Here is a 17,819-nt window from a genome sequence, read left to right as displayed (position 1 = left end):
TTGAGTCGAATTATGGGTTGACCCGCCCATAAAAATTTTACCGTAATATTTTTTTCACGGTTTTTTATATTATTACTTGTGCAAATGCACGGGATACATGTTAGTCTAATTAAATCTTTAATCCTAGCTAGTCCTTCAATCCCGAGTTAATTATATGAATAAATTTAAAATAATACACAATATTTTCAATTATCTCCTTATTTATCACTCAAATTATCTAATTAACAATCAAAATATTAAAATATATACTTTCAATTATTAAAATATATATTAATACATTTTAAATAATTTTATCTAATAATACAACTTTTAATGAGTCAAATGGAACAAACCTATTTAAATAACTAGCTAATTAAACCTATATTTTTTGAGAAATGAGTTTTATAGTTTTAATTTAACCAAACAAGACATAAATGAATCTCGGAGTACTTAACGGTCATGAACATGGAATGAAGAAGAAACACATGTTTCTAAAAAGTTATTTCCTTAAGATTTGTGAATTTTGTATTTCCATGGGGGACACATTCACATGCATGCACGTATGTATTTAAATTCACCCCATGCATGTGATCATAAATTAATTTAAATTAAACTACTAAAATATAAGGTTCACTTTATTTAACGTAATTCAATGGTATATATTTGTTAATTAATATATAAACATGGTTAGTTAGGTATGTTAGTTAAATTTTAACTTTGGCATAAATTTATCAATTTTTACTTTGATTTTCTTTTGATTCTTGAATAATTAATGATTCTTTTTTTGTAACACTTGTTCTTACACTGTTTGGATATTTTACTATGATCAAGTGACTTTCATGTTATTATGGATATGTTCAATCAGTTTGTTCATTTTAAAATATTAACTATAGTATTTAATGATAAATTGTTGATAATAGATGGTTACAAATAATAAATTTTTAACTTCAAGATATTTAAAATTAACATAAACAAAAACAGACTAATTAAGTGGTTTTAACATAATGTAATAAGCATCCGAGACATTAAATTTAAGTAAGTTGAAGATGAGTCAGGTTTTTTTTTGTGTCTTATGGAAAATAAAACGTAATATGTTATCACTGAGGCCGGCTTAGGTAAACAAAAAAACTGAAATTTTTTGTCTATGTAGTTTTCAACCCAAAACTCGGGTCGACTCTTTTTTTCCTAATAATGAATAGATAACCTTATTGGTTGTCATTTCTAATTAAAATATTTAATTTAAAAAATATGTATAGAGAGAATTTTGTTAGAATTTTGAAACGGATATATAGATACAGTTTATATTGAATTTATTGATCATTATATGTTCATATACATTTGAGTAATTACATATTTTACAATTTTTTTAATATAAAAATATTCAGTTGGATAATTTTTAGAATTTACATTATTAATCAAGTGTGTACCTAATTAAGGACGGAAACAAACCTAATGAAATAATTATAAATAGACCAAATCGAGTTATATTCAGTTTCTTAATTTTATAAAGTAGAATCTCGATAAATGAATATCATTAGACAAAACAAAAAAAAATCATTTGACGAGATTATTTATTTATCGATTAATGAATAACAATTTATTTAGATAAATGAATAATATTTCATTTAGATGATATTTTTAGATTTTTTATAATTATATCATTTTGTATATATTAACTTAAAATACAATTGAAATCACCATAGTTATAAACTTTAATTATATTCATATTTTTAGAATTCTATATTAGTTGTACATGCATGTATGGAGTAGATAAAGTGCACAAATACCATGTATATGACTTATTAATATTTTTAAAAATTTCATGATATATTATATAAAGAAAATTATATTATTTGAAATATAGTGATTATTCATTTATATTTACATAGGACCTATAAAGATTTTATTTGTATTTATTCGTTAATGCATTAAGCGAGGTTATTCGTTAAGTTCATTGGAACAAGTTGGGTTCGAATAAATCTATTCATTAAAATGAGATTATTCATTTATCGAACATTTATTTATTGAGGTTCTACTGTATACTAAAATGGCCGGTTCGATTCGCGGTTAAAATAATTACGTATTTTGATGTCTTTTTAGTTGTTGTCTAGGTAAATGATATACAATAGGTTAAAGTTCAAATATTTACACATTTATGATTGGGATAAAGATACTTAGTATCCTATATTTTAGGAAATAAAGTTTACCTTTAACAAATATATAAAAAAATACATTTATAACTTGCAGTCAAATTTAAAAAAATACATTTATAACTTGCAGTCAAATTTTCGGTGACCGGTGCTGACGTGAAAATTTTAAGTCAACATTGATTCAGGTAAGTCTGTAAACCCGAGTCCCGAGAACTTTGATAATTCTTTTAAAATTTCAGTCGGAGACGTTACTCATAAGTTCGAATTACATTTCATTTCATTGCTAATTTTAATGATTTTTTTGAATATTCTCATTGGTGATGGCGTTGGCGATTCTAATTTCCTTTCACTGTAAGTATAGTTTATATCATCTAGAAATTATTGCAATTGCAATTATATATACAATCAAATATGAAATTATACTAACCTAGACTTTTGATAGACTCTGAATCTAACTTCTTCCTTTTTATTCTTCATAATTCCTTTTTATGAGTAGTTTACATAATAAACTGATTTCTTATATAATTTTTTACTAGACAATAATAATTCTTCTTTGAAATCTAAAAAGTAACTCGATGTTCCCATGGAGTTAGATGGTGACGACATCATCTGATCCTTTTTCTTCATATTCAGTGAAGAACTTATGCTTAGATCACTCATTGTTCTTGACAATCTGAATTTTTTCTAGTCACCGAAGGAGGTGAATTTTGCGTCGCTTAGCGTTCTTGACAACTTTCCTTTTTGTGTTTGACCTTCATCTCGAGCCACATTCTTTTCCCTCATTTCCGAAACTACAGTATTATTTTTCAACGATGGAAAATTTTTCATCTGTGAATTCTACTCAAGAATCAATAGATCAGATTCCATGTTGCCACGTCATGTTGTTACGTCAGCGCTAGTCACAAAAAATTTGGCTAGAGGTAAACACAAATATTTTTTAGGTATATTTTAAACACGGGAGGGTAAAGTGTCTATTTCTTAAGACATTACTTAATTGTGCGTTTTGAATGAAATTGGGACCTGTGAGTCTCATGTTAACGTTCCCCTTAACTTAAAAAAAAATAGGATACTCAATTGCTTTTATCTCTTTATAATTTTGTATATTAGATAAAAAATTCTTTCTAAGATTAGTTTTGATTTAATTAATATTCTAACTTATTTTTGTAAATTAAGCACTTGTTTACCTTTTTTTTTTTATATATATTTTAGTGATTTAGAAATCATTTTTTTTTATTTATTAAAATTTTATTTATAGAGAATGTTCATCAATTTTTTATTTTTGATTATTTAGTTAATTGAATTATATATATATATATATATATATATATATATATATAATATTTTTGTTAATTCAACGATTAAACTGATACAAATTGAACTGATTTTATAGTCGACTAAACCGAATCGATAGGCAACAACCAACCCTCGAATAAAGATTTTGAAAAACTAAAATTTCGATATTTTAGTTCATGTATTATTAAATATTGCGCGATTACTTGTATTTTGATTCTAAGATTGTTGGTAATCTTTTATCGAATTCAATTGAATTAATTCACTTATAATCAGAAAAGTCTAATTTAATTTTAAATTTTAAAAAAATAGTGGATCAATTGAATCAATTCACTTGTAATCAGAAAAAGCCTAATTTAATTTCAAATTTTAAAAAACATAGTGGATAAGAATGGTCATTAAAAAAAGTGTGGATAAGAATGGTCATTAAAAAAAGTTTCCTAACACATTTCAAATGATGTTAAAGACGCTTTCAGACTAATACCAAAGTGTTTGAGACATGTTTGTACAAATTCATTTTATTTCTGAAAAGCCTGAGAGTGTGAATTTTAAAAATGGCTAAAATATGTAGCCTATTAAATTTAAATGGTTGGTTATAGTTCTAATGAATCTAAGAAAGCTTTTGGTAAACTTTAATTTTCAAATTAAAACCTCAAAGATCAAAATCTATTTTCCGATTGAAAGTTGCATTTTCTGTCGGAGCTCCATTGATATCCTCGCCAGTTGAATGACGACCTCGGAGTATGTCAAACATGTTCTAAATGGGGAGACGAAGCTCCCCATGTATTCAAATTGTGATTGGAGGCTCCTAGCGGCTAGAGGTTGAAGACGGAGTTGGACTCAACAAAGACTCAACTCCCTTGCGCTTGAGTCATTCCGCGTCTCGCCTATTCCACCCGCGCCTCGCTTGGTCCATAGTGCATACTCGACCTGCGTTGACTAAGACCATGCTGCTTGACTTCGGCCCAGACCGCGCCCAAGACCGGCTCAAACCACTCCCGAACCGCGTATATCGAATCAACTGTCCACCCAACGCTCAATCCAAGGCCTTCTTAGCCTGCTTGTTTTTGTTCCTTTTATTTTCAACATCTTTTTAATATTTGAAGACTTTAAACATTTTGAAAAGGTTCGAAAAAATAGAAAATTCTTTAAAATATTTTTAGAATATTTAAAAAAAATTATTTTATTAAAGAATCATTTGGATTTATTTATTAAATCTAACCTTTTAATGGATATTTTCAGGTATATTTTTATAATTTTTACCTCAATAATAAGTATCAACATTTATTTAACATTTTAAAATTTAAAATATCAAATTTAAACGCTCTCTAGAATTTGGAAAAATAATTGGATAAATAAAACGTAAGAATCCAATTTTCCAAAATAGCTAAAATTTTGTAAAATAAAAAGTGTTTTTTAACGGGTACAGTAAGACGTAACCCATTTTTTGAGTGTCACCAAATATCGAATTTTAAAAAAATATATAAAATTACATTTATACACATAAAATATTTTCTTATTTTTTAAAAATTAAGTAGACTATAAAATCAAAATGCCAAAAATTTAAATTAAATTTTCAATTATTTTAAAATTTCATTAATGAAATTTATCATTTCGACTTCTTAGAGAGGAAAGTAAGTTATGAGATTTTTAAATTATTAAATGAAAAAAGACTTGTTCAAAAATTGATTAGAAATTAATTAATTATAATTAATTATTTAAAAATAAAAATATTGTCAACCTCTCCTTTAAAATTAATTTTAACTATTTTAAAATATTTAATAGATATTATTTCAATATTATTTAATTTGTTATTTCCACTTAATATATTTTAACACTCGTCAATTTACAAACTTAAAATGAATTCGTTTTTAAAATAGTTGATATGATAATTTTATTTTAAAATTTATTAATAAAATTTGTATTTATTTGAATTAAATTCTTATAAAAAATAAAAAACCTAATAATAATATTTTTTTATGTTTGCTGCTGAAAGGATGACCTAATAAGGTCTGACATTTCCATTTACACTGTCGACTCCTTTCTCTCGACTTCTTCACAGATCTCCATGGCCAGTAGAAGACATGTGTAAAATTCGGACCCATTTTGCCGAGTTCACCGAATTGACTAGCGATTTTCTTCTCTCGTAACTCGTTATCCTCAACAAACGAGTTCAAGAGTTGACTCGCGATCTTAACATTCCCGATCTTCGTCTAATCGGACCGGGCCTATCAGCCAAAACCCATAACAGTTTATCGGTCCTGTAGCAGTTAATCGAACAGGAAGGCAAAAGTTCTTGTATTTACATAAAGAGTAGCACTTCAACTTTTCAATTTAGCATCCCGCCCTGTTTTGGTGTAGTGAGATTTCAAATTATGAGGATTTCGCACTAGTAAGGGAAGAAAATCATAGATATCTGAATTCCTTCGATTTTCTTCTCTAAAATGGAGGGTTCCCCTCGATGTCCTTCAACTCCTATATGGAACAACAATAGGCCCTTTCTCACTGGCCGATTCCACGAGGTTAGACCCTTTTGTCTATTTTCTTTGGATTTATGTTCTTATATATGCATCCTTATGCCTGCGCTAGTGTTGATTTAGTTTGTTGTGTTTAAGAAATGATTAGAAGAGATGGGTAATGTATCTTTCTTGCTGTGAACTGCTAAACTAACTGTTTATTGGGTGTAATAGGAAATAAGGAAGAGTTCTCGAGCTACTGAAGCTAAATCTTCATTCTTTGATTCTTTCAGGTACTGTTTTTAGGTGTTTTCCTGTCTTTAATTTTCATTTCATCAAGGGGTTTCCTTTTTTTCTGTTGAAATGTAAGAGAATGGGGATGTTGGATGAACTGAAATCTTATTCCTTGTTGTAAATGTAGACATATTTGTTAGTCCCCCAAAACGCAGAGTCATCAAGTATCTAGGGATGGAACCGAACTAGATAAGCACAAGTTATGACAATGTTTGTCATTAGTTACAAACAAAACTTATGATAAAAAGACAAAAACAAACTAATCAATAACAATGAAATCGAAAGCATTGGAGGATTTATTACTTCATTATAAATTAATTGATTCTCGAGATTTGTTTTTTGAATGCTAAAGTTAGTTGTGACTTATATTATCGCTGATCTTGATTCTACTTGATCAGTTTACCAAGAGGTCCTGGACAGGAGAAGGCCATTGGTTGCTATAGTGCTTCTGTGCAGGTAGGATTTTAATTTAATATGGATATATCACATTAGAAATGTAAGATTTTAAGCAGCATATGATAGTGTTCAAATAACTTTCATTATTAGATTTCTCTTTTTTAATCTAGGAACCTCTTTTAATGTAGCATTGTTGATACTGCTCACCTATTGTTTTTTGTGAAACTAAAAATTATTCAATGTTGTATTGAACTTAGCTATGGAGAATGCTTACTCTTACTATCTCATTGGAAGTGTTTAATAATACAATTTATCACTTGATCTAAAAAACAATGCTTATTTGAATTAAGTTCATTTGACAAGTGTTATTTAAAACTACTTAATTATTTAGATTCAACTCAAATTAAGGTATAAAAATTAAGCTATAATATCTGGCTTAATTCAATATGTTATGAAAGCATACAAAAGACAACTTCAACCCCTGAATGTCATTATTGATGGTAAAATAGTTGTTAAGTACTTCTCCGACATTAGTTTCATATTTGATGAAATCAACTTATATATCAACTATCAAGACTTAAAAATTAAGATATTCTCATTTGGTTTATTCAGAATTTTTTTTTACACTTTTCTTCACTTAAAATTCAGTATTCAACACTTAATTTTCAGTTTTATCAAACGCAGATATAGTTTGCATTATGTTTGTTCCTACTAGAATTTTAGTTGATATTCACTACATTCTCATAAAAGAATTGTTTTTTTCCTGAATCATGTGTCATTCTCCTAAGATACAGGAAATAATAAAATCACACCATTAATAGTAAACTTTATGAACTCAGTTTTGCTTCTAAAGTGACACTTTCTCGTTGCTGAGTGCATGCTATTTACATTGATGAAAGTACCTACTCTACCAATTTAAGAAAGAAAAGAAAACACTGTTTTGTCCATCAGCTGATTGATTAGTTATTTTCACATATGTAGGAATTGATTGTAATTGATGATCTACTGTCTGCAATGGTTGGAATTGAAGGGCAGTACATCTCAATAAAAAGAACGGGGAAAGATAATAATTTTATCTTCCAGGTTGATTTGTCAATGGATCTTTCTCTCCAGGCAAGAATCTCCTTACTGGTTGCTTACTTTTCTGGTGATATGTTGTTTCCATGGATTGGTATAGTCTTGAGAAGCATGCAAACTTAATTGAAAGCATATTAAGAACATACTTTTCTTTTCATATGAAAATATGATTTGGCTTCTAAATTTTGTGAAATGCAATTAAAGTTGACAAGTTAATTAACTAGCGTTTGCTAATGGTAAATGATATCATTTAGTTATTTGGTGAAATACAAATCTTGCAGGTAAAGAGTATACTCTAGTTATTGGAGAAATGCAAATATTGCACTTGAAACATCTTATGTGGTCTTTTGTTATACAGTTTCTTTTTCATGTTGACCATGATCCAAAAACACCTGCGTTTGTTATGTTTTCCAAAAATCACAATGTCTATAAAACAATCTGAATACCAAATGAAGCAACAAAAAATACACTATAGTTTGGATCATGATCTAGAAATTTAGAAAATAATTTTTTGAGAAAAGATATTTAGAAAATAATTTGTACACCAAACGAAGGAACAAAAATTACACTATAATCCAGAAAAGTTTTATACCAAACAAACAAAATACCTTCCTTTTTCACTTTGGATCGTGATTGAACAATACCAAATAAGCTCATTTTTATGGAGAGTTACTCAACAAAAAACTCTAACAAGACTGTCTTGTTCAATGCCTCACTAGTTGAAATTATTAGATGATGACTATCTTCATTTCAGGAGTTGGCAAACCGTATGTTTCCTCTGTGTGAGAGCTACTTGTTGGTTCATCACTTTGTGGAGTCAAGGTCTCAATTCAAGGCTGGGCTTGTTAATCATGCATTTGCTGCTGCGTTGAGGGCATCCCTTCTTGTATGTTTCTATTTTTGTAAGTTAACTTAGAGTACTTTAATTTCAACTAGTAGGAGCCCTTTTCCATGTATAAGTTAATAATATGTTGGGAACTCCTTTTTTCCATCAAACATATTACCTTTTATATGTAAAGGCTAGCTAGAAGCAATTTTTTTTTGCCTCCCTTGGAAACACGAGAAGTGTTTCCAAATCGAGCATTTCCTTTTTTTTTCTTTAGAAACAATTCTTAAAACATCTTGTACTATTGTATCTTGTCTTCTAGTACCTAGGTTCTAACACTCAAATCTGCTTTGAGCTATAAATAAAGCTTTAATTTTATTTTTAATGTTTGTTATCTTAAAGAACATGCATCTAACCTTATGACAATGCATGCTTCTAATTTATTTGGTTGCATACACTCTGAGTGAGGGGTTGTTTTTAGCACATTACTGCACTATAGGATTCTTGTTTTAGCACCTCACTTTAAGAATTACACTCTGACTATGTGCAAACTGAGATAATTACTTTCATTTCCCCTTGTTTTGGAAGTTGTTGGTATTAATTTCTCTTAGGAGATTCAGACAATAATATCTCACTAGAATTGGACATGTTTGGATGTAAGCCCACCAACAGCGCATGGACTCAGTTTTTAAACTTGGGAACAACATAGCTTGTTGCTATATTGACACAATTCTTATAAAACAACAAATGATTCTTGGAATTCCTTCTGTATGTATTGATAGTGGAAAACATACAACCCATAATCCTTCATATATGTTATTCAGCGAGGGTAACTTGTGCAATTTAACATCTTTTACAGGATTACCAGGCAATGGTGGCACAACTTGAACATCAGTTTCGGCTAGGAAGACTTTCAATCCAAGGTTTATGGTTCTACTGCCAGGTTTGAGATTTATACAATCATGCATTTTCATGAGGAGGAAGTTTCTCCACTAATGCACTTCCATTCTGATCTCGAAAATAAAAATGCATTCTGTTTACTATGCTAAAGAAAATAGTGTAGTTTCCATCAACACACATATATAAGATATATTCCTGGCTATAGCATGGCCATGCAAATTTGACCCTGCTACATCTTTATGAATGAGGAGTCCTGTAATTACATGACCTTTATAATGTTTCTTATGCACAATATTTTCTTTATTCAATATGCAAATTTTCCAATGATACCTTTCAAATAACTGCAGCCAATGGGAATAATGCAAGCTTTATCCATCGTGATCCAGAAAGCTTCAGCTAATAATTTCGCGGGCTCAACAGTTCTTAACCTTTTACAAAGCCAGGTATGACACTTGGTCTTGATAATTTCCTCAACATATAGATACAAACTTTTATGATGCAACCTAGTTATTATTTCCATTTTGCTTGAGGAAATCATTTATTTTGGTATTATGTCCAGTCCAAGGCCATGGCTGGTAACCATGCGGTGAAAAAACTGCTGGACAAATTGACGCAAAGTGCTAGCGCTCCTTATCTTGGTATACTTGAAAGGTACTTGATATTCATTGTCGTCAAGTTCGTTTATTGTAAGATGACACATATTTACTTTATTATTGTAGAAAATACATTCTAGGAACACTCTTATCATTTCCAAAGCCATATACTCCAAGTGATTGGGAAGTTGTTTGTCTTCCCAAGCAATGCTCATTTATGTATATCTAGGAGAATCTCAACATTGACCCTCAGTTTGGCGATTGTTCTCAAAGACACTCACTTGATTGAATCAAATTCTATCAGATCTTCTCGTTTGGGCCAAATCAATCTTTGTGGTTTGGTGCATATTTACTGCCTAGAAAGTGATGCATACTGCTTTTTCTTGGTCTATTTAAATTATCTTTGATGGTGCAAATGTAAATGACTAAATCAACGCAAAAAGATGTAATATCTTAATTCAACAGCAAAGCTGCACCTGTTTAATGTATATTTGGTACTTGATTGTCTACTGTTTCATCCTTGCTTTATTGACCCCCAAATGATCTATTGTTCCAGATGGGTTTATGAAGGAGTAATTGATGATCCTCATGGCGAATTTTTCATTTCTGAGAATAAATCTTTGCAAAAGGTGCCTATTTTTATTAGATATTCATGCACCAAAATTATGCTTCAAATCCTCACTAAATTTTTGTAACAGGAAAGTCTCACAGAAGATTATGATGCTAAGTATTGGCAGCAGCGGTACAGTTTAAAGGATGATATACCTGCCTTCCTATCAAATGCTGCTGGAACAATTTTGACTACTGGAAAATATTTGAATGTGATGCGGGAATGTGGGCACATTATTCAGGTTTTGTTACATGAATATTTCCCTTATGCATACATTGTTCTTCATTTCTGCAAAAATCATTGCTCATTCTTCCCTGTTTTAGTTAATATTCGTTTTCAAATAATTTTTCTAGGTCCCTGAGTCAGAAGCTTCAAAATTGATGAGTTTTGAGGGAAATCATCAATACCTTGAATGTATAAAAGTTGCTTATGAATTTTCAAGTGGTGAACTCTTGAATCTTATTAAAGAAAAGGTATGTTTTGTTTCCAAAAGGGAAATTAGTTATAATAAGATGAGATATGTCTTTTGAATCACTTGCTTTTGCATCTGTAGTATGATCTAATGGGAAAGCTACGGGCTATGAAGCATTATATTCTTCTTGATCAGGTAATAGTTCAGTAAATCTTACATTCAAAGACTTGCATACTTAAGATTTCTTATAGGATTAGGTTAATCTATTATGCGTTCAGCAAGGACATTATTCCCGTTGTTTTAACATCATAAAGTGGATTTTCTTAAGAGTAGTTAAGCTTTCCATGAACTGTTTTTCTTTAAAGTAATTTGCTTTAGATCCTTCTTCTTTGTTTCTGATTCATTTTGTTTGTTTGTTTGGAAATATATTCCGGATATATTAGGATTATTCAAAATTGTAGAATAATGGGATATTTTCCTCCATTACAAAGAAAAATATTATCCCATTATTCTAGGAAAGGTTTCAATCCTAATATTTTTGTGTATTGTATATTTAAAGGGAATGACCCATGAATAAAATTCATCACAATTAAACACTATTATGCAAACCCAAGATTTTGTCTTTAGGTTAAAGGATATTTACGTCTTTTCTTTCTTGTAGCATATACAAGTCATAGCTAGGGTATTTATATAAATTAATTATTTCTATTACTAATAGAATCTCTTTTACTTTTCAACAAAATAAAATAGATTAAGAATGATTAAACAAGGTAAGCAAACTAGGATAACTGATGAGAGATGTAAAGATTGTGGTAAACAAGACATTGAAAACTAGGAAGTACTTAAAGAAATAAAAACAAGTCATTTAAATCTAAAGAAGGATGTCTCGCAGTTGACTTAATTTTTTTGCTGTCATTGTTGAACTCAGTAAACTCACTGCTTGTGGTTAATTTTGTTTTTTTGTGTGTGTTTCTACATTTCCAAAAGGGAATCCTTGATGAGGTTTGAATGATCCCTATTTTATGTTAATTTGCTGGCTTTGAATCCTTTGAACAGGGTGACTTTCTGGTTTCTTTTATGGATATAGCTCGTGATGAGCTCTTGAAGAAGCCAGATAAGATTTCTATAGAGAAGCTGCAGGTCTTCTATATTTTAATTTTTTTTGCCTTAGTTTAAGGTTGTACATATGGAACCACTATATTAACTTATAGGTGTATCTTTTATTCTGTCCCTTTTCTGCCTATATCACTTTATACAGTCTCTGCTTGATCTGGCTTTGCGTACAACAGCAGCGGCAACTGATTCTTGCCACGAGGACTTAATATGTTGTATGGTTGGTAACCATTTTTATACAATATACTTGTACAAAAGTTATTCAAAGTTAATAATGTCTTGCTAAAAAAATATTTATTTCTTTTTGTAGGAAAAATCCACTTTGATTAAAAGATTGTTTTCGCTCAAAGATCTTGGGATAAACCAGCCTGTTTCTGAAAGCGGTGATTTAGAGTCATCTGTTAACATTACTGGCTGGGAAACATTTTGTTTGAGTTATAAGGTTTGTTTCTCAGATTATTTCCTTCCCTTGTTTTGGATTTTGTCACCTGTTTATCTTATTTCCTTGGAAATTTTCTTGCCTGAACAAATTGTTCAGGTGAAGTTTGCTCTATTTTTTGTCAATTAGATATATGAGAAAATACTGCCAAGAAATATCACATGCCTTCCTTTTTCATAATAGTAGGTCAGACTTAAATGATGAACAGGGGTTAGAAGGCTTGAATTACATAATTGTGTTTGCTAATTATTTGTCTCACTTTTCTAAAAAAATTATTATTGGTCTCATCAGTTTCCACAATTTGCTAGTCTTATTAAAACATTTGATAAAAGGAAAAAACTATCCTTTCGTTTTGCTGAATATTTGTCTTCTTGCAAAAAGATTATACCTGCAATATCAAGTTCATGTTTGATTCTTGACATAATTATGCTTGTCTACATGCACATTTGTGTTTCAGGTCCACTGGCCACTGTCCCTTGTCATATCAAGGAAAGCATTAACAAAGTATCAGCTGATTTTCCGCTTGATTTTTCATTGTAAGCATGTGGATCGCCAGCTTTGTGGGGCATGGCAAGCACATCAGGTATGAGGATAATATTTGTAATCCTACTGCACCCCCTTCACTTGAGTTTCAATTTATTCACATTCTCTTTTAATATACTTTTTAAGGGTGTTCGTGCCCTGAACATAAAGGGAACTGCAATCTCTCGGTCATCTTTGCTGTGCCGAAGCATGCTTAAGTTTATAAACAGTCTTCTGCACTATTTGACATTTGAGGTATGTTTTACCTTTCTTCTGTTAATGCTTTGTTTTTGTTCCATTTTTCATGATTTATTTGTTATTAAACAGGAAGGATGTTGGCAGTTGGTCTGTGTATGAGATGATTTGAATTGAAAATTTACGCCTAATTTTTTGGGAAAAGATAGAGAAACTAATTCTCGTATATTGATGAAGTTAAGAACATAAATACCTATAGTAAAGTGGTTGGTTACCAGTCCACAAGATAATGATGTAATCCCTAAACTTTGGAATTCAAAACAAAGGAATCCCTAAATATTAGGTATTCCATCAACTCAAGAAATAATATAAATTTGGTAGCTACCTAACCTCTTTATACAATATATACGGTAATCCTACACTTACCTTTAAGTTGGGTTGTATAAATTGTACAAGACTAGTTTGCAACTAAGTTCTTGTCTGACCAACTTGCAACCGAGTTCTTTAAATCTAGTTTTTGGCAGACCAACTTGCAACTAAGTTATTCAAATGTAGTTCTTGTAGCCCGACTTGCAACTAAAATTGGAGATTAACAACCATAGTTTACAAAAATTACCTATATGGTTTTTAGTGCATGCTCTTACTCCTTTTCGTAGTGCAATAGGAGCATCATCTTCATTAACATGGATCTCAGGAGTTCCATTACTTACTGACTCAACTTGTGAAGAGTGTGAATTGGAGTTGGGTTTCTAGGAGTAGTAGTTGGCCTTCTTTTCCTTGTATAGACTCAAAGTGGATTTGATTCAACAATGAGTTGATCAATAGTTTGAGGCAGTTCAATAGTGGGTTGAATTAGAGAAGTCTGCAGTTCAACAATGGGTTGAACTTTAAAAGTTAGAGAATTCAACACTGGGTTGAACTGAAAAGGTTAATGCAATTTAATAGTGGGTTGAATTGGAGAGGTTTGATGCAAATGCAGTTCAATACTGGGTTGACTTGAGAAGTAGTGTTTTGAACATTATTTTGAACCCGAGACTGAGATTCATTAGGTTTCATGATCTTTAATCTCAAACTCCATGTCCAATTGTTGTTTTAAACTATGTAATTCTATCTCAAAATTACTAGTGAAAATAATATCATCAATATAAATGACAATTTTTTTTAGTCGAGTACTTGACAAACAATGTATGATTTGACTAGCATTTGCTTATACCAACACTAAGTTAGGAGATGGGCTTGTCCTAATAGGCCTCATTAGTATTATATAAGCATAAGTTTATATCAATTATGTTAGAACAGAGATTAGACTATTATAACTTGGGACTTATGTAATGAATTCAATTATGCTATGCAATACAATTACCGAGTCTTCTATTTTCACCTTATGGATTCTTCCTTATTTTCATGCTCTTCTAGTTCTTCCAAACCCTAGGTAGGGGCTTGCTAAGCCATCCTTTTCCCATGACTCATTTTTTGTCTTATGATTTTTCTGTTTGAATTTCAGTGCTTTAACTTGTGCATTGTTCATGTAATTGGGAGTTTTTTAATACAAGCTTTCTTATTTAAAAATATATATATATCATAAAAAAAGTTCATTATTTTTGTGATTTGTGGTGTAATAATCTTTTACTTTCAGGTTATTGAACCCAATTGGCATGTGATGCAAAACAGACTTCAGACTGCAAAAAGCATTGATGAGGTACATCTTCAGTTTATTTGATTGGAGTCATTAACCAACCTGATTGGATACCTGTTTAATTTTAATTATGCTAGACAAAAGCAGATATGAGTTCTTATCATGATATTGAGCCTAATTGGAAACTTAATTTTCTTTTCACAATCGTGATCCCATTGGAAAATTGCCAAAACTAGAATGGATAAGTGATTTTTTTTTCGTTTGGCAAGAGTCGATGCCTAAGAGACCAAAGGTGACAAACTCGATTTCCACTTAAAACATTTTAAGTTAAAGTAGGAGTCGTGCTAGCTTTCTAAATTAAAAAAAATAAATAAAGGCTCTTTTATCTATTCCTTGTCCACATTCATTATTTATAAACTTGAAAAGTAAAAGAAAAAGGATTAAATAAAATGAGATGGAAGAATATATGATATATGAACTCTTAAACTTTGGAAATGTACAAAATAACATAAATTTAGTATAAAAACAATACAAATATCCCCAATTTAAAAGTATAATTTTTTTGTAGCAGTCTGTTACATAGAAGAATTAAAATTCTAGGGCCATTGTTCTGAGGGTGGTGGAACATACGGGTGGACGGTTCAGATTTCAACTTACTAGTTGACATCTCTTAGGCAACAATTACTAAATAAGTCCTCCAAGTATTAGTTTTATGTCAGACCAGCTCATTCCCTATTATATTACGGGTTTTTCCTTCAGACCATGTGTATAAATGGTTCTGAATATGCCTTTAAGCAGTTATGAATGAAATGAGACAGAGCAGTTTCTATGTCCATCTTCTCATCTCCCATTCGCCGGAAATCTGATTTCTCATTTTCTTCTTCAATTAAATCTCAAAACCCAACAAATAATTCATTTTTTCGTATCACAATCATGGGATTTTTTTTTATAAATAATGGGTCTCTCAACTTAAAATGCAGATATAGCAAATGACATTCACTGTATAAATACTCAAACATTCTGCAAACAATGTTAAAATTGATTGTTTTTGTTGATTTATACAATATTTACAAAGTCTTTAATTTTGTTCCTTTTGTAAGTTCAGTTACTTGCTTGTGCCTTTAGCCAAAGTTTGGGGGCTCTTTAGTCCTTTATTCCTTTTTTTTACTATTATGCAGAGTTGCAGACTGTAATGTCTTCTGTGATCATGTTATAGATATAGGTTGTTTTGTTCATGTAGCACTTTCATTATTTGTGTACAAAATTATGTCACAACAATATCTTATTTCTATATCTGTAACTATATTTTCAAACAGGTTATACAATATCATGATATTTTCCTCGATAAGTGTCTGAGGGAGTGCTTGCTTCTTCTACCAGAACTCCTTAAGGTTTGTTGTGAACCGTGGTTGTTTCAAAGTTTTATCTTTTAGATTGGTCTGACTTTTCATTGGTAGCAAATTAGACACTTTCATTGTCTTTTGTGTTTACGTTTAAATGTTGGACTAGTCTTTCCTTTTCTTTTATTCCATTGCACCTCTTTTAATGTTGGGTGATTTTAGCTAAAACACTTTATTTTTGTATCTGATGATCCAGATCCACAAACTTTTGGAAACTAAGCTTAATCAGAGTTTATTTGTGTTATTGCATCGGGATTCGAATACAGAATCATATTGAAAGTATTTCTAAACTATTTACGTTATTGTATCTGGATGATTCAGATCCAAAAACGTTTGGAAACAACTTAATCAGAGTTTATTTTTGTTTCTGTATCCGGATTGAGATACATAAACAGATCCAAAAACTGTTTCCAAATTGTCTTACGCCATATGTGTATAATTGACGAATACATATTTTTTACCAAGCATCAAATTAATAAATCAAAATACCTTGTGCCATTAGTGTTGATGCCTTTTTGTTATCAAGATTTCCTCATTTGGATACTACAGTTTTCCAATTCATTAGTTTTACTTTAATGATGCTTGGATATTATGTATTTTCATGTGCAGAAAATTGAAAAGTTGAAGTCAATATGCCTGCAATATGCTGCGGCAACTCAGTGGATGATTTCTTCTGTAATTACTATATTACCCGAACCAGACACTACCTCAGTTGACAATGTTACTGAAGAGGATAAAAACATGAAACAAAAGATGTCGAAGAAGGTGACAAGATCGATAGTAGAAAATGAAGCAGTCACCAACTCTATCCTGTAAAATTATCTCTCTTTTATCTTTCTTTTTCTCTCCCCAGCTGATCTCTAGTCTTATATCTGATACAGTAAGTTTGACTAAATATGCAGGAAATTTGGGAGGGACTTTACATCTGAACTTGAGAGCTTGGGGCCAATTTTGAGCAGCAATTCACTAGTAGAGCCCTATTTGACTCACCTTGCTCAGTGTATTCTTGGTGTGGGGAGGGACTAATGAATGCCAAATCCACATTGATGCAAAAAAAAGGAAAAAAAAGTGTATCATATTTGTTTTGTTTATTTCCTTGGTTCATTTTCGCGATTTTAAATGACGACTCTTGTTCGTTTTATAATGGGTAAAGGCGATTCAATTGTTTTAGCTGATAAAATTATTTTCTTGCATCACCCGCTCCAAAAAAAGAATGTTTGGATTTTTCTTTGTATTTTTTTCTTGATTCTTGCGTGATTGAAGATTGTTGTGTTTTTTCTTTTCTAAAACATTGGTTTTCATTATGTTAATCTCATGTAAACAATTTCATTAGTAAGTATGATGGGCTGGCTATATATCACTTCTCATAGTAGTAGGTAAAAGCACTTATGATGCATTTACTTTTAGATTTATTTAACATTTTGTGTGTTTGTCCAATGTGATAATATATATATTTTTTAAATTGTTGTTCTAGCCAGTGGTAACTGATATTTATTAGAGTGTGCAGGTTGATGATTTTGTAACTTTTTTT

General features: G+C 30.4%; 1 protein-coding gene across 1 annotated transcript; it reads left to right on the top strand.

Moving 5' to 3' along the window:
* The first annotated feature begins 5,567 nt into the window (after window positions 1-5,567).
* LOC124942450 (gamma-tubulin complex component 2) lies at window positions 5,568-17,655 on the top strand. The gene is made up of 21 exons (XM_047482962.1): window positions 5,568-5,941; window positions 6,110-6,168; window positions 6,568-6,625; window positions 7,547-7,678; window positions 8,397-8,528; window positions 9,328-9,411; window positions 9,716-9,811; window positions 9,928-10,019; window positions 10,518-10,590; window positions 10,660-10,812; window positions 10,925-11,044; window positions 11,125-11,178; window positions 12,040-12,123; window positions 12,242-12,316; window positions 12,407-12,538; window positions 12,993-13,118; window positions 13,205-13,312; window positions 14,889-14,951; window positions 16,205-16,279; window positions 16,898-17,100; window positions 17,191-17,655. The coding sequence occupies exons 1-21, from the start codon at window positions 5,864-5,866 to the stop codon at window positions 17,312-17,314; spliced, it is 2,121 nt and encodes a 706-aa protein (XP_047338918.1). The 5' UTR covers window positions 5,568-5,863; the 3' UTR covers window positions 17,315-17,655.
* The last annotated feature ends 164 nt before the right edge of the window (window positions 17,656-17,819 follow it).

This window comes from Impatiens glandulifera, chromosome 6, assembly GCF_907164915.1.
Source record: "Impatiens glandulifera chromosome 6, dImpGla2.1, whole genome shotgun sequence".
NCBI classification, from domain to species: domain Eukaryota; kingdom Viridiplantae; phylum Streptophyta; class Magnoliopsida; order Ericales; family Balsaminaceae; genus Impatiens; species Impatiens glandulifera.
This window is presented reverse-complemented; position numbering and strand designations above follow the sequence as displayed.

Bases quoted from the DNA above. Each gene is read 5' to 3' on its own strand.
- LOC124942450 (XM_047482962.1), top strand. From the start codon at position 5,864: ATGGAGGGTTCCCCTCGATGTCCTTCAACTCCTATATGGAACAACAAT. The intron at 5,942-6,109 runs GTTAGACCCTTT...TGGGTGTAATAG, and splicing joins TCACTGGCCGATTCCACGAG to GAAATAAGGAAGAGTTCTCG. The intron at 9,812-9,927 runs GTATGACACTTG...TATTATGTCCAG, and splicing joins TTAACCTTTTACAAAGCCAG to TCCAAGGCCATGGCTGGTAA.